The sequence below is a fragment of the Gopherus flavomarginatus genome, chromosome 18 (genome assembly GCF_025201925.1).
Source record: "Gopherus flavomarginatus isolate rGopFla2 chromosome 18, rGopFla2.mat.asm, whole genome shotgun sequence".
NCBI lineage: Eukaryota > Metazoa > Chordata > Testudines > Testudinidae > Gopherus > Gopherus flavomarginatus.
Window position 1 is genome coordinate 20,729,563 of NC_066634.1, and position 19,836 is coordinate 20,749,398.

The 19,836-nt window shown below is 60.7% G+C and overlaps 1 protein-coding gene across 1 annotated transcript in view; it reads right to left on the reverse strand.

The window, feature by feature from the left end:
* Positions 1-9,404: 9,404 nt before the first annotated feature.
* Positions 9,405-19,836, reverse strand: part of PRKD2 (protein kinase D2) — a 32,325-nt gene continuing 21,893 nt past the window's right edge. The window contains exons 9-18 of the mRNA XM_050928419.1: positions 18,700-18,777; positions 17,508-17,778; positions 16,815-16,867; positions 15,565-15,637; positions 15,033-15,139; positions 14,533-14,694; positions 13,622-13,720; positions 12,443-12,710; positions 11,650-11,735; positions 9,405-10,744 (exon numbers count right to left, since the gene is read on the reverse strand). Of these exons, the coding sequence (XP_050784376.1) occupies positions 10,331-10,744; positions 11,650-11,735; positions 12,443-12,710; positions 13,622-13,720; positions 14,533-14,694; positions 15,033-15,139; positions 15,565-15,637; positions 16,815-16,867; positions 17,508-17,778; positions 18,700-18,777 (1,611 nt within the window). The 3' untranslated portion in view covers positions 9,405-10,330. The remainder of the gene's footprint in view (positions 10,745-11,649; positions 11,736-12,442; positions 12,711-13,621; positions 13,721-14,532; positions 14,695-15,032; positions 15,140-15,564; positions 15,638-16,814; positions 16,868-17,507; positions 17,779-18,699; positions 18,778-19,836) is intronic.

Below are 19,836 nucleotides of genomic sequence, written 5' to 3' on the forward strand. Positions count from 1 at the left end.
CTCGGCTCCTTTGCAGCCTCAAAGGCTCCCCTGCGCCCGCCCGCCCTCACTACCCCAGCTGGCGTGTGAATGGCTGGCAGCTCTGCCCGTCCTGCTGCCATTCGCCAGCAGACACCCTTGCCCACCCCCACCCCCGCCCTGCAGTCCCGCACTAGCGATTGCTAGGAAGCGCAGTCCGGGATTTCACACACACCGGAAAGGGGGTTTCCAAGGCTGGCCGGGGGGTGGCCCAGCCCTGGGCCCGTCTGCCCCTGACACGTCCTCCCCTCCCCAGGGCAGGCAGAGGGCTGAGGTCCCTAGGGGGGCGACCAGGGCTGGCAGGCTGGGCAAAAGGGAAACATTGCTGACGTTGCCAGAAGCAGCACGCGGGGCTGGCTCTGTAATCACCAATGGCGCAAGTGTCCCCGTTTCCATACCATGCCAGCATGGGCAGCACACACACACACAATGCGCTGGCCCAGCGCCAAGCAAGGTCAGCACACAACTGCCGCTCGTACGCAGCTATCATCACACACAGCCGCTGTGCACGCCTGGCCAGTGCCACCGGGCACACTCGCCCAGTGCCACGCACAGCCACCTCACGCCCTGCATGGCCATTGGGCACAGGCGCTCAACACCATACATGGCCACCGCACAGCTGCCTTGCACCACGCACGGCCGCTGCACATGCTTCCCCAATGCCACCTACCCTTGGGTGATACGGCCATTTCACCTGCTCTTCTGGCTGTAAATGAGGGCCCTGTCACAGTGCGGCGAAATGGTGTCCCAGGTGCAGGATGGATGGGTGGGTGGGGGCAGCTAAATGGATAGGGGCATGGCTGAATGAGTGGTAGGGGTGGATCCATCCATGGGGAGATGCAGGGATGGGTGGAAAGATGTTGGGTAGATGAGTGGTGGGTGGATGGATGGTGGGTGGATGGACAGTGAATGGAGGGTGGATGGATGGTGAGGGAAAGGCAGTGGTTTGATGGTGGGTGGATGGAGGTTGGAGTGGATGGACAGTGAATGGTAGGTGCATGGATGGTGGGTGCATGGACAGTGAATGGAGGGTGGATGGACAGTGGGTGGTGGGTGGATGGATGGTGGGTGGATGGACAGTGAATGGAGGGTGGATGGATGGTGAGGGAAAGGCAGTGGTTTGATGGTGGGTGGATGGAGGTTGGAGTGGATGGACAGTGAATGGTAGGTGCATGGATGGTGGGTGCATGGACAGTGAATGGAGGGTGGATGGACAGTGGATTGATGATGGGTGGTAGGTGGGAGGATGGATGGTAGGGGATGGACAGTGGGGCGGGGGGGTGGGTGGATGGTGGGTGGGAGGTGGATGGATGCTGGGGGATGGACAGTGGGTGGATGGACGGTGGATAGAGAGTGGGTGGTGGGTGGGTGGATGGACGGATGGTGGGTGGGAGGTGGATGGATGCTGGGGGATGAACAATGGGTGGATGGAGGGACAGTGGGTGGGAGGAGGATGGATGATGGGGGATGGACCATGGGTGGATGGACAGTGGGTGGGAGGTGGATGGACAGTGGATCGATGATGGGTGGTAGGTGGGAGGATGGATGGTAGGGGATGGACAGTGGGGCAGGGGGGTGGATGGACGGTGGGTGGATGGTGGGTGGGAGGTGGATGGATGCTGGGGGATGGACAGTGGGTGGATGGACGGTGGATGAAGAGTGGGTGGTGGGTGGGTGGATGGACGGATGGTGGGTGGGAGGTGGATGGATGCTGGGGGATGAACAATGGGTGGATGGAGGGACAGTGGGTGGGAGGAGGATGGATGGTGGGGGATGGACCGTGGGTGGATGGATGGTGGGTGGTAGGTGGTTGTGCAGGGGGGTCATAATTCAAATGCCCAAAACATCTTTCCCCTTCCCAGGGACAGGCAGGGGCATTGCCTGGGGCTGGGTCTCCAATTCCTGGATATCAGAAAGGCGGGGGTGGTGGCGGCGCGGGTGGAGGGGAGGGGCCAGGCCATGGAGCACTGGGGGGAGAACTGGGTGGGGGGCAGGGCCAGGCCGTGGAGCACTGGGGGGAGAACTGGGCAGGGGGGCAGGGCCAGGCCGTGGAGCACTGGGGGGAGAACCGGGCAGGGGGACAGGGCCAGGCCGTGGAGCACTGGGGGGAGAACTGGGCAGGGGGACAGAGCCAGGCCGTGGAGCACTGGGGGGAGAACTGGGCGGGGGACAGGGCCAGGCCGTGGAGCACTGGGGGGAGAACTGGGCGGGGGACAGGGCCAGGCCGTGGAGCACTGGGGGGAGAACTGGGCAGGGGCAGGGCCAGGCCGTGGAGCACTGGGGGGAGAACTGGGCGGGGGGCAGGGCCAGGCCGTGGAGCACTGGGGGGAGAACTGGGCAGGGGCAGGGCCAGGCCGTGGAGCACTGGGGGGAGAACTGGGCGGGGGACAGAGCCAGGCCGTGGAGCACTGTGGGGAGAACTGGGTGGGGGGCAGGGCCAGGCCGTGGAGCACTGGGGGGAGAACTGGGCAGGGGCAGGGCCAGGCTGTGGAGCACTGGGGGGAGAACTGGGCAGGGGCAGGGCCAGGCTGTGGAGCACTGGGGGGAGAACTGGGCGGGGGACAGGGCCAGGCCGTGGAGCACTGGGGGGAGAACTGGGTGGGGGGCAGGGCCAGGCCATGGAGCACTGGGGGGAGAACTGGGTGGGGGGCAGGGCCAGGCTGTGGAGCACTGGGGGGAGAACTGGGCAGGGGCAGGGCCAGGCTGTGGAGCACTGGGGGGAGAACTGGGCGGGGGACAGGGCCAGGCCATGGAGCACTGGGGGGAGAACTGGGTGGGGGGCAGGGCCAGGCCATGGAGCACTGGGGGGAGAACTGGGCAGGGGCAGGGCCAGGCCGTGGAGCACTGGGGGGAGAACTGGGCGGGGGGCAGGGCCAGGCCGTGGAGCACGGGGGGGAGAACTGGGCAGGGGCAGGGCCAGGCCGTGGAGCACTGCGGGGAGAACTGGGCAGGGGCAGGGCCAGGCCGTGGAGCACTGGGGGGAGAAGTGGGCGGGGGCAGGGCCAGGCTGTGCAGCACTGGGGGGAGAACTGGGTGGGGGGCAGGGCCAGGCCCTGGAGCACTGGGGGGAGAACTGGGTGGGGGGCAGGGCCAGGCTGTGGAGAGCCCAGACAAAGCTGCAAAAATGTGAAGGCAAATAAAGCGAAAGCCCTTGAGGCTGTGAGTGGCTCGGGGCCGGGAAGTACCTGGCCTGGATCCCTGCACCTGGGAGCGGACGCTGGGCGGTGCCCCCGAGTCAGGGTGGTGGAGGCAGGGGGGGGGCAGGCTGGTACTGCAGGAGTTGGGCCGGGTTCGGCCTGACACCCCAGGAAAAGCGTCCGAGCGGGGACCTAGGACAGCACTTCCTGTAGCACAGCGCCCCCCGCCGAGCCGCCCGCCCCACCCCACAGCACAGTGCCCCCCGCTGAGCCCCCCGCCCCACCCCACAGCACAGTGCCCCCCGCTGAGCCCCCCGCTGAGCCCCCCCACAGCACAGCGCCCCCTGCTGAGCCCCCGCCCCCCACAGCACTGCACCCCCCGCTGAGCCCCCTGCCCCACCCCACAGCACAGCGCCCCCCGCTGAGCCCCCCGCCCCACCCCACAGCACAGCGACCCCCTCTGAGCCCCCCGCTGAGCCCCCTACAGCACAGCGCCCCCCGCTGAGCCCCGCCCCCCCCACAGCACTGCACCCCCCGCTGAGCCCCCTGCCCCACCCCACAGCACAGTGCCCCCCACTGAGCCCCCCACAGCACTGCGCCCCCCGCTGAGCCCCCTGCCCCACCCCACAGCACAGTGCCCCCCGCTGAGCCTCCTGCCCCACCCCACCCCCCCACAGCAGAGCACCCCACGCTGAGCCTCCCGCCCCACCCTCCACAGCACAGCGCCCCTTGCTGAGCCCCCCGCCCCACCCTCCACAGCACTGCACCCCCCTCTGAGCCCCCTGCCCCACCCCCCACAGCACAGCGCCCCCTGCTGAGCCCTTCACCCCACCCCCCCACAGCACAGTGCCCCCTCTGAGCCCCTCACCCCACCCCCCACAGCACAGTGCCCCCCACTGAGCCCCCCATCCCACCCCACCCCCCACAGCACAGTGCCCCCCGCCGAGCTCCCCACCCCACAGCACAGCGCCCCCCGCTGAGCCCCCCACAGCACAGCGCCCCCCGCTGAGCCCCCAACCCACCCCACCCCACAGCACAGCGCCCCCCGCTGAGCCCCCCGCCCCCCCACAGCACAGTGCCCCCCACTGAGCCCCCCACCCCACCCCACCCCCCACAGCACAGCGCCCCCCTCTGAGCCCCCTGCCCCACCCCCCACAGCACAGTGCCCCCTACTGAGCCCCCCACCCCACCCCCCACAGCACAGCGCCCCCCTCTGAGCCCCCTGCCCCACCCCCCACAGCACAGCACCCCCCTCTGAGTCCTCCACCCCACCCCCAACAGCACAGTGTCCCCTGCTGAGCCCCTCGCCCCACCCCCCACCCCCAGCAGCACAGCGCCCCCTGCCGATCCCCCTGCCCCTCCCCACCCCCCCAGCAGCACAGCGCGTCCCGCTGAGCCCCCACCCCATGCCCGGCAGCATGGCATCCCCTGCTGAGCCCCCCCCACCCCCACCTCCAGTATCACGGTGCCCCTCGCCAAGCTCCCCACCCCACACCCCAGCCCCAGCAGCACAGCACCCGCCAAGCCCCCCCCACCCCTGTAGCATCACACCCAGGTATGGGGGCAGCACTGCCTCCGAGAGGATAAGGTCCCCCCAGCACTCAGCCCAGACTGCAGCAAGTGGAGGGGGAGGGGCGCTGGGCAGGGGAGGAGCTATAGGGAAATACGAGGCGCTGTTGGTGAGCTGAGCGTGGGGAGGGGAGGATTTGTGGTGCTTGGGGTGGGGTGGGGAGACAGCACCCCAAATGGCTGCATAGCGTTGCCACCCGCATCACATTCCACCCCAGAAGTGGCTGCAATTCAGCGACGGCTGCAGCCCCTCCATGGATCACCTGTGACTGGCACTGGGCTCCTGCCGGCTGAGAGGCGCTGGATCAATACAAGACCAGGCCTACTACCCCTATACTGTTCATGTACTAAACTAGCCGTCCTTAGGAGCCCCAGACAGACAGGCCAGATAGAGCGTGGAGGGACGGCCAGAGGAGACACTCTGAAAGCGAGCAGCTAGAAACCCCCGAACTGATGCTTCAGCAGCGTGGATTCACCAAGGGCAAGTCATACCTGACTAACCTAATTGCCTTCTATGAGGAGATAACTGGCTCTGTGGAAGAGGGGAAAGCAGTGGACATGTTATTCCTCGACTTTAGCAAAGCTTTTGATACGGTCTCCCACAGTATTCTTGCCAGCAAGTTAAAGAAGTATGGGCTGGATGAATGGAGTATAAGGTGGGTAGAAAGCTGGCTAGATCATCGGGCTCAACGGGTAGTGATCAATGGCTCCATGTCTAGTTGGCAGCTGGTATCAAGCAGAGGACCCCAAGGGTCGGTCCTGGGGCCATTTTTTGTTCAATATCTTCATGAATGATCTGGAGGACAGCATGGACTGCACCCTCAGCAAGTTTGCAGACACTAAACTGAGAGGAGTGGTAGATACGCTGGAGGGTAGGGATCGGATACAGAGGGACCTAGACAAATTAGGGGACTGGACCAAAAGAAACCTAATGAGGTTCAACAAGGACAAGTGCAGAGTCCTGCCCTTAGGACGGAAGAATCCCCTGCATTGCTACAGACTAGGGACCTAGTGGCTAAGCCGCAGATCTGCAGAAAAGGACCTGGGGGTTACAGTGCATGAGAAGCTGGATATGAGTCAACAGTGTGTCCTCGTTGCTAAGAAGGCTAACGGCATTTTGGGCTGTATAAGTAGGGGCATTGCCAGCAGATCGAGAGACGTGATTATTCCCCTCTATTCGACATTGGTGAGGCCTAATCTGGAGAACTGTGTCCAGTTTTGGGCCCCACACGACAAGAAAGATGTGGAAAAATTGGAGAGAGTCCAGCGAAGGGCAACAAAAATGATCAGGGGGTTGGAGCACATGACTTACGAGGAGAGGTTGAGGGAACTGGGCTTATTTAGTCTGCAGCAGAGAAGAGTGAGGGGGGGGTTGATAGCTGCTTTCAACTATCTGTTCTCAGTGGTGGCAGAAGACAGAACAAGGAGCAATGGTCTCAAGTTGCAGTGGGGGAGGTCTAGGTTGGATATTAGGAAACACTATTTCACTAGGAGGGTGGTGAAGCACTGGAATGGGTTCCCTAGGGAGGTGGTGGAATCTCCATCCTTAGAGGTTTTTAAGGTCAGGCTTGACAAACCCCTGGCTGGGATGATTTAGTTGGGATTGGTCCTGCTTTGAGCAGGGGATTGGACTAGATACCTCCTGAGGTCCCTTCCAACTGTGATATTTTCTGATTCTATGATTCATAAGTCAGCCGGAAGTGAGTCACGCCAGGCGTGCAGACAGGAACCAACCAAATCTGTGTCCCCCCAGTGACCATCTGCCACCCACTGGTCACGACTGCAGGCCTGGGAATGCTGTGCTCCCCTGCCCTGATCTCTGGCGGGGTCCCTGGGGCTAGGCAGGCCTGGTGTCGGGGCGCACTGGCTCCCAGGTGTCCTAAGGTCCCCACCCAGAGAGTTTCTCTCGGTGGTTTCCTGTTTACATCCGGCAGTCGCTGGGGATTCACAGCAGCAGAAAACCGAGAAATGGCTCCAGGTGCAGGGGACGGCCCCCGACTCCCAGCCCTGTCTCCCTGCACCGTGCAGACGGGCCCGGGCATTCCACTGTGGCTCCTGGCATGACGCAGAGTCATTTGGTCCCCTGGAGTTCCTCAGAAACCGACTGACAGCTCAGAGCCGAGAGTGATGGTTATTTTGCTTCAGGTCACACAATGAGTCGGCGGAGGAGCTGGGGGATTGAAGCCTCCCTACCTCCCCTTCGCTTAACCACATGAACCTATTCCCCTCCCTGTGCTCAGAATAAAACCCAGGAGGCCTGGCTTCCCCTTGTTCTAACCCACTCGATTCCCCACTCCCCTCCCAGATGTGGGGGGTGGGGGCAAGTGGGAGTCAAGACGCCTTCTGTCATTGTGGAAGGTCAAATATTTCACCCTGTCTCCCTAAACCCGAAGCCTAGTGGTTGGGGGATGAGATGGCCCTTTAAGGGAGATAGGCTTAGCGCTACCTTCAACTAGTTGCCTCCTGGTCTTTAGAAACAAGGTCAACCAACACCTCAACTGGGAAAGCCAGCAGCTTGGGAGTGGGTCCAGCACATCTCTGTCCTCAGGGCGACCCCCGGCACCTTGCACATCCCGGCTCCAACCCATGGGGGCATTAGAGCTGCGCAAAGAAGGGCGGGGCAGAAGTTTCCAGCCAGGGCAAGTGACACATCAGTCTGCCGCGCCTTGGTCTCATGGATGCTCAGACGTCTTGGGTGCAATTCCCCCCCCCCCCGCGCCAAAAAACCCACTGAGCCTGCAGCAGACACCCAGCAAGAGATGTTCCAGGCCAAACCACCTAATGCCTGGAAAGGCCAAGGGGCTGCAAACGGGGGGCTTGTAATGGGAAGAGGTGGGCACCCTTCACGCCAGGCCATGCTTCCAGCTCCACCTGTAAGGAAGACCCTCCATGGGCACAGCGGGGTCTAACCATGGCTCCTGACTAGCCAGGCCCTGCTACCTAGCCACCCGGCTACTCGGGGAAAACCTGGAACACAGTGAGAGCCTCTAGAGGGCTCCCCAACTATTTAAAGGGTTACCACTATTTCAGGACACTGCATGGTACCTTGAGTGATGGAAGCTTGCATTCGGGTTGGGGAAACCAGAGCTCTGGAGCCAGCAAAGTTAGGCTCTGTTTAGGGACAGCAGAGTTGCCTGGGGATAAAGCCACAGATTGATTGTTTTGGAAACAGGCACAACTCTCGGCTGACAGCCTGGGGATTGAACTGGGGCCCTCCTGAGCTAAAAGCAGGACCCGGTACAGCTTAAGCTAAAGAGCCAACCTGCCTCTGGGAGGGCTGTAACCGACTCAGATCCTCTGCAGATCCTAGCGGGGCTCACGCAGCCTTTGCTTTGCCTTCCTGTCACTGTGCTGCCTTGTTTAGCTTCAGGCCAGGGTCAATGCAGGACCCTTCGGCGAAGCAGCTCTGCGTGGCACTTTCACGCTGCCTTGCCTCTGACCAGTGTGGCCGAGCAGAGCACTGGGCAGCACTGGGGTCTGTTCCCAGCCTGCCACAGGCAAGACCCGTCCCCTCACTTCGCCTCAGTTTCCACAGCCATAAAATGGGAATAAGACCACCCTCCTTTGAAAAGTGCTAGGGATTGCTATTATTTGAGAGCCCAGGGAGCCTGCCCACCATGGTCACAAATTCTACCTCTTCTCTGGCTGGAACAGGGAGAGATCCAAACAGAGAAGAAATCGACACCATGCTTACCGGCCCCAGCTTCACAGGCACAACCGTGGGCTCCAAGCACTTCCAAACAGACCTCCATTCGCCTCAGCTACCAGGGCTGCCAAGCACTGACGACTCCTGCAGGGGCAAGTTTAATGCCCCAGAGCCCTAGTTGCCCTGAAGGCAGGACTGGATACCCACTGAGTCTGGCTCAACACACAGATTTTCTCCTGGCCCAAGTGCCTGGGTCAGGGGTGTGAACAGGAGACCCTTGGCGGACACAAGGCTGCGCCCACTCCTGCACACGGACGCCTTAATAGTGCTTTAAATCTGGTACTGTATCTATCAGCTGAACTGGTGCCGGTCAATTCACAGGTGCAAGCCAACTTAAAAGTGATATAACGAGCATCCACGCTAGAGAGCCGCTCAGGTCTGGTTTTAGGCCACAAGCAAACTCTACCCAAGTCTGCCCGGAGCGGGGCATGGAGCTGTCACCACGCCAGCCCCCTAGGCGGGAGCAGAGCTGACCCAACCCGCGAGGATCCAGTTGTTTTCCCGCCTGACCCGCGCAGTCGGGCTCCAATGCCCACCCCAAACAGGCACTGTTTTTAAAAGAAACCCATGCGAGATAAACCACCACCCCTAACTCGGATCGAGGCCTTTCCCTCTGGAGCGCTCAGAGCACTTTATCAAGCAGGGTCCGTGTCTTTATTCCCATTGTACAGCTGGGGAAACAGGCACAGATCAGGGAAGGGCCTTGCCCGCAGCCAGCGGTAGAGGCAGGATTAGAACCCATGGCTCCTGAGCGTAACTTTGGAGTGTGGCTAAATCTGAAACTTTCGGAGGCGACCACCAGCCCTGCACCTTGTGCCCTACAGGGGGGCAGGGTCACCCCAAGCACTACCTGGGGCTTGTAGCTGGAGTGCAGGGTGATCACACCCACCCCGTCCATTCCAGCTTGGGGGGTGCATGACTCAGCATCCCCCTGCACAGGGGGTCATGTATATTTCATTTCAAAGGCAGGCTGGTCAGGTTCTGTTCACTATTTATTTATACACACACGTCCCTGTATGAGCATCCACCGGAGGGTGGTGTAGATCAGTCAGAGCTCCATGGGCCTCGTCAGTTACTCGCCCATCCCCTGGCTCCGCCGTGAACACGTGTGTGCACGGGCCAGGATGCACATGGCCACGCAGGCCACATGCGGAGCAGGGCATCAAGATCCAGAAGGCTCGGCCTAGGGCGGCTTCAGTCTGGCCGAGATGGCTTGGAGCCAGCAGGGGTTTGGGGTGGGGGAGGATGGATGCTTCTCCCCTCTATCCCGCTGAAGACAAGAGGGGAAAGGCTCAGCTCCTTCTGTGCTCCCCCAAATGGAGACCCCCCTTTTTGCTCCCAGAGTGATGCACCAGGGAAAGTGGGTGCAGGGAGGGTTCCCTATGTCCTCAAAAGTCTTCACCCATAATCCAGGCCCCTAACACCAACCCCATGCCCTTGGGACACCCTCCTGTCCTAACCATGGGAGCCTAGTACATGGTGCATCCTCCCCCCACTCCTCAACTACCTCACTGGGACCCCTGAGCCAACCCCAGGTCCCTGACATGCACCTGGGACTCCACCCCCCTCATGCCCTCAGCCCCCGATCACAGCGCCAGGCCCCCACCCACTTCCCCTCCTTGAGGCCCTGGGGCCTCTCACCCCATCCTCTTCTATTCCATTCTCGCACCGGCCGGGGTGCCACGGGAGCCGAGGGCCGTCCAGATGGGCGCCAAGCAACATCAGCAGCTGTGCCAGGCGTCACGCCCTGCCTAGGCCCCTCGCCATGTCCTGGGGCCCCCAGCCCATCCCCGGGCTCCCACCTGCCTCTCCTCAGCCCTAGGGGCACCTGCTCGGGGGCTCCTGAGGGTGGCCCCCGTGGGCGGGGGGGGCGTGCAGGTAGGCAGGCGGGGGCTGTTCTTCACAATGCACCAGTTGGGAAAAGGGAGCCGTCCTGTCTGCTCTGGTGCCAGCAGGGGGAGCCACGTCCCCGCCACACAAAGCAGGGGCAGGGGTGTCCTTCACCCCATCCCCGGGGGTCCGTCTTGTCCCTCCCCCTCAACTGGAGCAGGGGGGGGGTCTTCTCTCTGCCACGGGGTGCGGGGGCCAGGCTCACAGAATGCTGACCCTCTCTGTCAGCCCCTGCAGCTCCCCCTCCCCCTCCTCCTCCTCCTCCTCGGGGGGCGGCCCCCGGGGGGCCCGCAGGTGGGCAGGGGTAGGGCAGGGTGTGGTCGGCGGCGAACTGCTCCCAGCGGGCGTCGTCGCTCTCGTGGGTGATGTAGCGCTCGGCCATCTTGGTCTCCAGCTCCCGTAGGTCCAGCCACGTCTGGTAATCCTGCAGGGGCAGCAATGGGTTAACAGGGAGCAGGTGAATCACTGCTGCCCCCTGCTGGACAACACCAGAACCGCCCTGCACTGGGCTGGCTGGGGTGTGTCACTGCTGCCCCCTGCTGGACAACACCACAACCGCCCTGCACTGGGCCGGCTGGGGTGTGTCACTGCTGCCCCCTGCTGGACAATATCAGAACCGCCCTGCACTGGGCTGGCTGGGGTGTGTCAGTGCTGCCCCCCAGTGGACAACACCAGAACCGCCCTGCACTGGGCCGGCTGGGGTGTGTCACTGCTGCCCCCTGCTGGACAAGACCAGAACTGCCCTGCACTGGGCCAGCTGGGGTATGTCACTGCTGCCCCCCAGTGGACAAGTCCAGAACTGCCCTGCACTGGGCCAGCTGCGGTATGTCACTGCTGCCCCCTGCTGGACAAGACCAGAACTGCCCTGCACTGGGCCAGCTGGGGTATGTCACTGCTGCCCCCTGCTGGACAAGACCAGAACTGCCCTGCACTGGGCCAGTTGGTGTGTGTCACTGCTGCCCCCTGCTGGAGAGCACCAGAACCACCACCTCTAGCTGGCTCCGTAATTCCTTTTGCTGCTGCAACCAAGGGCAGCGGCTGCAGGACCATACTGGGCACAGAGGCAACAGCAGCAGGCCTGTGTAAGAGGGCAGTGGCATCTAGTGGTTAGAGCAGAGGGCTGGGAGCTGGGATTCCTGGGTTCCATTCCCAGGTTTGGGGCAAGTCCCAGCCCCTCTCCATGCCTCAGTTTCCCCACCTCTCGATAGCAATAGCAACGCTCCTGCTGAGCATTCCCTTAGGTGACGGCTCTGGACCTAGGCAGGGCTGGGGGACGCTGCTGGGTCTGGGGGGAGGCTGTCAGGCCCCGGCTGGGCCACCCCTACATACCTGGAGCCAAGGGTGACTCAGGGACTTGTCCACGCTGTAGCGCTTCCTCATCTTTACCTGGAGCAGGTTGTTGATCAGGTCGATGGCTGGAGGGGAAGAAAGCGCGGGGGAGTCATGGAGCAGCCTGTGGGGGCAGGAAGGGCCCAAGTCTGCTCGGGGGAAAGCCACGGGGTGCGGGGATAGTGGGTATGGTGCCCCAGCAACACAGGCCTTCCTGCTGGGGGTGCTGTGCTGCAGGGATGGGGGTATCAGTTGGGGGTGTTGCCCCCTCGCAGGCAGTCTGAGCGCCTCCCCCTTCCCCCGCCATTTGAGCTTGAGATGCAAACCCCATAGCTGGGAGTCCGCAGGCAGCTGTTGTAGCGGCTGGGTCCTGCCACTAGGAGGCAACAAGACACACACCCCCCCCCAAAACCAGAACACACACTGAGGCAGGTCCCCCCAGCGAGATCCCCCCTCAACTCCCCAGGGCAGGTCCCTCCGGCCAAGATCCCCATCCCCCTCCTCCTCCCCCTCCGAGGTGGCAGGTCCCTCTGGCCGAGATCCCCTCTCCCGCCAGGGGCAGGTCCCTCTGGCCGAGATCCCCTCTCCCGCCAGGGGCAGGTCCCTCTGGCCAAGATCCCCTCCCCCTCTCCCACCAGGACAGGTCCTTCTGGCCGAGATCCACCCCCCCAGGGTGGGTCCCTCCGGCCGAGATCCCCCCTCCCCCCAGGGCAGGTCCCTCTGGTTGAGACTGCCCCCCACTCCCAGGGCAGGTCCCTCTGACTGAGACCCCCCGCAACCCCAAGGCAGGTACCTCCGGCCGAGATCTGGCGCCAGGGGTGGGGCGGGTACATGAAAGCAGCATTCTGGATCTGGTCGTTGATGTCCTCGTCCTCGTTGAAGGGGAAGGTGCCGCTCAAGCTGACGTACATGATGACACCCACGGACCACATGTCCAGCGAGCGGTTGTAGCCCTGGTTCAGCAGCACCTCGGGGGCCAGGTAGGCCGGGGTGCCCACCACCGAGCGCCGAAATGACTTCTCGCCGATGATGCGGGCAAACCCGAAATCACACAGCTTCACCTGGGGGAGCAGGGGAGGGGTCTCAGCAGGGGGCGCTCTCCCCCTGGCCCCGATGCCCCAGTGAGGTGCTAGGGGGCGCTGTGCTGCAGGGAGCGGGGTGGGGGGCTCTCTCCCCAATGCCCCAGGAGTTGTGGGGGATGAGGGATCTCCACGGTGGGAGATGGGGGTGTCACAAACAGCAGAGAGGAAGACGGAGTGGGAAGGGGTCCCTGCAGAGAGCAGTGGGGGGAGTCTCACATGGGGGAAGGGGGTCCCTGTGGGGAGACTGGGGGGTTCAGCTGGGGGAAGGGGTCCCTGCGCAGAGTGGTGGGATAGTCGTACCTGGGGAGAGGGATCCCTGTGGAGGGGGGTAGGGCAGTCCAACCTGGGGGAGGGGAAAGAGGGTCTCACGTGTGGGAAGGGGATCCCTGTGGAGGGGACTGGAGGGGTTCATCTGGGGGAAGGGGTCCCTGTGCAGAGTGGTGGGACAGTCGTACCTGGGAAGAGGGGTCCCTGTGGAGGGGGGTAGGGCAGTCCAACCTGGGGGAGGGGAAGGAGGGTCTCACATGGGGGAAGGGGATCCCTGTGGAGGGGACTGGGGGGGTTCATCTGGGGGAAGGGGTCCCTGTGCACTGTGGTGGGACAGTCGTACCTGGGGAGAGGGGTCCGTAGAGGGGAGTAGGGCAGTCCAACCTGGGGGAGGGGAAGGAGGGTCTCACATGGGGGAAGGGGATCCCTGTGGAGGGGACTGGGGGGGTTCATCTGGGGGAAGGGGTCCCTGTGCACTGTGGTGGGACAGTCGTACCTGGGGAGAGGGGTCCGTAGAGGGGAGTAGGGCAGTCCAACCTGGGGGAGGGGAAGGAGGGTCTCACATGGGGGAAGGGGCCCTGTAGAGGGGGGTTGGGCAGTCCAACCTGCGGGGGGGGTCTCACCTGGGGGAAAGGCTCGGCAGAGGCCAGTAGCACGTTCTCCGGTTTCAGGTCGCAGTGGACGATGTTCTTGAAGTGCAGGTGCCGCAGGGCCACCAGGATCTGCCAGGACGGGGCAGGTCAGATGTTGCGCGCGGGGCCAGGGCTGCCCCAAGAGCTTACAGGGCCCTTCCCCTCATCCGCCCAGCAGGGAGGCCCCCCAGGGGCTGGAGGGGGCACAGGGGGAAGAGAGTAGCCTGGTGGGCAGAGGCCTGACCCCGCCAGCTGGAGGGAGGGGAGTGGGCACTGCCTGTTCCTCCTGTACCCCCCCCTCGTACCCCTCAGGGAGGAGCTGAGGGACCAGGCTGGGCTGGGGCACCCCAGAGGGCAGCAGAGACATGCCCCAAGCAGAGCTCAGCCCCTCCAGACAGACAGACAGACAGCGCAGGGCCGGTCCCCTCCAGACAGACGGACACAGAGGGCAGGGCCAGTCCCCTCCAGACAGACAGACAGACAGACAGCGCAGGGCCGGTCCCCTCCAGACAGACGGACACAGAGCACAGGGCCAGTCCCCTCCAGACAGACAGACAGATGGACACACAGCGCAGAGCCAGTCCCCTCCAGACAGACAGACAGACAGACGGATACAGAAGGCAGGGCAGGTCTCCTCCAGACAGACGGACACACACACCTCAAGGCCAGTCCCCTCCAGATGGACAGACGGACACACAGACCAGGGCCGGTCCCCTCCAGATGGACAGAAACACAGGGCAGGGCTGGTCCCCTCCAGACAGACAGACACACAGCGCAGGGCCGGTCCCCTCCAGAGGGACAGACAGCCGCATGCCCCTGGCCCATCCTGGTGAACTCCCCCACCCAGTGGCCCCAGGGACAAGCTGTGGTGCTGGGGCAGCTCAGGAGGGGGGGGGTCTCACCTGGGTGATGAGGAATTTGGTGAGCCTCTCGGGCAGCCGGCCCTTCTCCGAGGACAGGATCATCTCCAGCATGTCCCCGTGGAGCTTCTCCATCACCACAAACACCTTCTCGGGCGTCTCGAACATGCACTCCAGGTTCACTATGCCTGCGTGGCGGAGGCTCTGGGGGCCGGGGACAGGAGGGATAAAAGTGGGGGCTGGAGGCAGAGAATCCACCCGTCTGCCAGCCCCACCCCTCCCTTGGAGCTGGTGACCCTCATGAGCCACCCAGCTCCAGGCAAACCCCAGCCCCATGTGCTGCCTCCTACAGAGCAGCCGGCTCAACCCGTGTCTCCCTGCCCTGCTGGGACCTGGGCTGAGACCTGTGCAACTCGCTGCAGCGAGCAGCAACCTCAGGGCCAGCTTTCAGAAATGCATCTAAGCCAGTCAAGCCCTAGGACCACCAAGGAGGGCGCCATGGGGGGGGTGCTCTCTCCAGGGCGGGGGAGTCCCCCTCTCACCTGCAGGATGGCCACCTCGTTACGCAGCTGGCTCTCCTGCTTCGTGGGGAAACGCAGCTTGTCGATCACCTTCACTGCCACGTCCCGGCCTGACTTACGGTGCTTCCCTGTTGGGGGCCAGAACAGAGGTATTAGAGTCCTCGTCCCAGGGGATCCGGCACCCCCTGCAGGGGAGAGGCCCCGTGTCCCATTGCCCACCCCCTGACCCTGCCATTCCCCCACCCTAGGGGTAGACTGGACCCAGTGCCCCCTTGAGTTGAAAGGCCCCATGTCCCATTCCCAACACCCCAAACCAGCTAATCTCCCCTATCCAAAATAGGGTTGGACATGACAGTCTTCTTCCATTTCCCTTCCGAATTGGTCTGCAGCATCCCCGTGCAGCTATTAAACAGCCCCCACCCATGCTCCAACCCAGAGCCAGCTGCATCTCAGTGCACTGCTGGGTGAGCGATCCCTGTACAAACACCCACCGTACCCCATCCCAGAGGTTCTCAGTGGCAGGCCCTGCATCCCGCCCTCCCCCTGAACCCACCTCCATAGACAATTCCAAACTGCCCTGAGCCCAGGACCTCGTCCGGGAAGATCTGGTAAACTGTGGCTATGTCCTGCAACGGCACAAGAAAAAGAGTCATGTCGGCCCATCCGGGGTGGGTGGGAGGGTGTCCATCACATGTAGGGGCGGGGCATAGAGACAGGCGGGGTCCCAGACTGAGGTGTCGATAGATTTGGTTTCAGAACAAACTTATACATTAAACAGTAATAAGTCACCAGGACCAAGAGTTTTGAAGGGACTCAAATGTGAAATTGCAGATCAACTAACTATGGTAGGTAACCTATCGCTTAAATCAGCCTCTGAACCAGAAGAGTAGCAGAGAGCTAATGTGACACCGAGTTTTTAAGAAGGCTACAGAGGCAATTACAGACTGGTTAAGACTAACTTCAGGACGAGGTAAATTGCTTGAAACTATAGTAAAGAACAGAATTATCAGACACACAGATGAACACGATATGTTGGGGAAAAGTCAACACGGCTTTTGCAAAGGGAAATCACGCCTCACCAATCTATTAGAATTTTTTGAAGGGGTCAACAAGCATGTGGACAAGACTGATTGGGTGGATATAGTGTACTTGGCCTTTCACAAAGCCTTTGACGTGCTCCAGGAGTTCTGAAAGAACTGTCACCAGTTCTGAGATTTTGCTTCAGCTAGCAACTAAAGTACCCTCAGGTGAATTTCATCTGACGACTGGAATATATCTGTCTTACTTAACCTGTTTTTCCCCCTATTTTGGCTTGCACTTCTTCCCTTTCGTTGTTACCATTAATTGTGTTACGTATCTGGTCACAAATTAACCTTTTCAGAGGCCACTGAAGCAGAAGAGGCATAAACCCCTCCGCCTTCCCGAGGTCGCCTGTTACTAGTTCTCCTTCCCAGCTAAGGAGAGGGCCTCCACTTTCCTTCATCTTTCTCTTGCTCCTGAGGTAATCACACAACCTCCTCTTATTGTCTTTTGTGTTGCTTGCTAAATGTAGCTCATTTTGTGCCTTAGCCTTTCTGGTTTTGTCCCTACATGCTTATGCTATTCCTTTGTGCTCCTCCTTAGCCGATGGTTCATGTTCCCACTCTTTATATATAGACAAAGAGCCATGGGGTGGGGGGAACCCCTACTCACCACATTCTCCTGGGTCTGGACATACACAGAGAAGGGCGTGGCCGAAAGAGAGGGGGCGTGACCAAAGAGAGGGGGCGTGGCCAAAAGAGAGGGGGCGTGGCCTCTACTCACCATATTCTCCTGGATCTGGCTGTTGGACACGGAGATCCTGAGCGATGCCTGCCCTGGGAAAGGAAAACAGGCCTTTGATTAGGAGCCGGCACCAGACAGGCCAGGCCTGAGCCAATCAGGATTCCTCCCCCCGCCCCCCGTATACTGTGTCCAGGGCATGAAATCCTACATGGGGAACGGCGTGTCAAGTCCCCGACCCTTTCCCAGTCCCTAAGCCTGATTCCCGGGGAGCTGCAGCATCTGAGGACTGAGCTCAGGACCGGCTCGGTGATCCCCAAGTGAGAACGGTGTCATCCCCTGCACAGCAATCACCTCCCACACTTGGGACGCTGCCAGGCTAGGCCCAGAAGGGTCTGACAGGATGCTGGTGCTTCGGGCTGGGCTCCCAACAGGGACCAGCCTGCACTCGGATGGGAGACACCCAGAGCGCTGCAGGGAGCAGTGATGGTGATCCGAGAGGTGATGCTCATCCGAGAGATGATGCTCTTTAGGACCCCGATGTCCCAGTGTGGCACTAGACAGCGCTGTGCTGCAGGGACCAGGGTGGGGGCTCGGTAGGGGGGGCTCTCCCCTCGCAGTCAGCACTGGCCCCAACAACCCAACACGGTGCTAGGGGGTGCTGCAGGAAGCAGGGAAGGGGGTGCTCTCCCCACTGCCCCAGAGCCCAACCCAGGCCTCGGGGCTCTCACTCACTGTGGGGAGCCTGTCCCTGAGGATTGGGAGCATCCTGCAGAATGACGGGCATGAGGGCCTGGCGGATGGCGCTCTCCCAGGCCATGGCCACTTCCAGCCCAACCCCGCTGTGCTGCTGGCTGGCAGTGGACGGGGCCGGGGCGCAGTTCTCCCCGACATAGTAGGTGGCGTTGGCCGTGACGATCTCGAAGCAGTGCGGGTTGCCACTCGGCGGCACCAGGGCGAAGGTCTGGGCCGGCTCCACCGCCAGGATCTCAGACAGCGGGATTTCCTGCAACGGGAACCCACCCGCAAGCTCAGGGGCAGAATGCAGAGTAGCTCGGCCCAGCTTGGCTTCTGGGCCCTTTGATTTCCCTCTGAATTTTCAGGGTTCCCCCCGCCCATTTATTTCCCTCATTTTCTCTTCCCCAAACACACATCATTTTTTTTTGTTTTAAAGAAAGGAAGAGAGTTCTTTCTTTTATTTCCCCACAGTGGAAAATAAAGGTAATATTTTTGTAAAATGTTTTTAAAAAATGAGAGAAATTCAGACTTTTGAAAATATTTCCCCCCAGAACTTTTCGCGTGGAAAGTAGGAAAAGAGTGGAATCTTCTCCCCTTCTTCCCCCCACAACACACACTTTCATGTCCCACCCACTTTTTCCAAGGGGAAGGAAACGAAGGGGCAGGGGAACTCAAGAGACAGTGGGAATTTGACATCACTTCAACATACAAAAAAAAAGCAGGTGCCTTTTTGCTGAGAATTTCCATTAAAAAAAATAAATCTTCAACAATATAACTTTTTTCCGTTTTTGTTGCCAAAAATGTCTTTTGATGGAAAAAGGACTTTTTTGTCCAAAGATTTTTGAGCAGCCTGACTCATCAGTGTGGGGTCGCTGACATAAAGGGTGTGGTGACAACACACACACACACACACACACACACGCCGGGATTTACAGTGTGAAAATCAGTAGAGGAGACGCAGAACCTGGTCAGCCAAGCTGGGGAAACATCTCCCCAAGAGAAGGGTTGGGGACACTGAAACCTACAAACCCTGGGATACAGTCACCTGGGATACCTCACCTCCCTAGGAGGAACAGACAGTTGGGGATGACTCTGCCTTGGGTGGGGAAGGGCTCGGTGGGCGCTGAGGGGGCATCTCCATCTCTGCTGGTGGAACAGACTATCAGGGACAATTGCTCAGGGCGCTTACCTTGTAGTAGCGGCTGGAGGTGTTGTTCTGGAAGAGCGTGATACACTTGCAATCCAGCCGCCAGTAATGACGCTTCCTCTGGGGAGGGGAAAGAAACAAACTTAGTTCCCATGGGGGTGTCTACCATTGCATGGGGCTGGCGGCTCGGCCCTAGGCAGATGGTCACAGCCCAGCTCGGGGAGGGGGAAGTGGGGTCCCTCTCAGTCCACATCTACCCCAGGCCGGCATCATGGTCCTGAACCGGCCAAGATTTGCTTAACTAAAGTACGTTACACACAGCTAGTGGCTCAACAATCTAATATGGTTTAACATCCCATTCCATCTCCCTTCCGACCACGTGCACTATTTACACCGTCACGCTGCCTGTGCCGTTCACAACAGCTCAGTTTGTCACATCTCTCTGAAACCTGCTGGTTTTCTAGTTACACAACCAGAACGCGGAAGGACTCGGCCATCTGGCTGGCCAGCAGTTGCAACGACAGACCGTGGTCGATTTGGAAACCTTGCGGAGTCTTGTCCTGCAGCCGCCATCTGCACAGTTTGCTCTTGCTGAGGAACAAACTATCAGTGTTGACGGTTTCTGCTGATGTCTCCACTGTTGGTCTTGATCACGTATGACTTGAGCGCTGAATTCTTTTTCTTTATGGCAGCTGGAGATGTCCATCCTTCTTCTCTACCCAACTGGACATGAACACAGTCAACAGGTTCTCTGAGTGACGTCTGTTATAAAAGTTTCAGAGTGGTAGCCGTGTTAGTCTGTATCAGCAAAAACAACGAGGAGTCCTTGTGGCACCTTAGAGATTAAACAAATTTATTTGGGCATATGCTTTCCTGGGCTAGAACCCACTCCGTCAGATACATGGAGTGGAAAATACAGGAGCAGGTATAAACACATTAAAAGATAGGAGTTGCCTTATGAAGTGTGAGGTCAGTTTAAGGAGACAATTCACTTAACAGCAGGATATCAAGGGAGAAAAATAACTTTTGAAGTGGTAATGTAGTGAAAGTAGAATAGGGGCATGAGGGGACGAGAGCTGAGGAAGCGTTGTTCTAAGTCAACCATAAAAATGTTGGCAATGTAGTTCCTGAGGAAACTACAATCCTTTGGCGATCTTCCAAAACACACCATCCTACTCA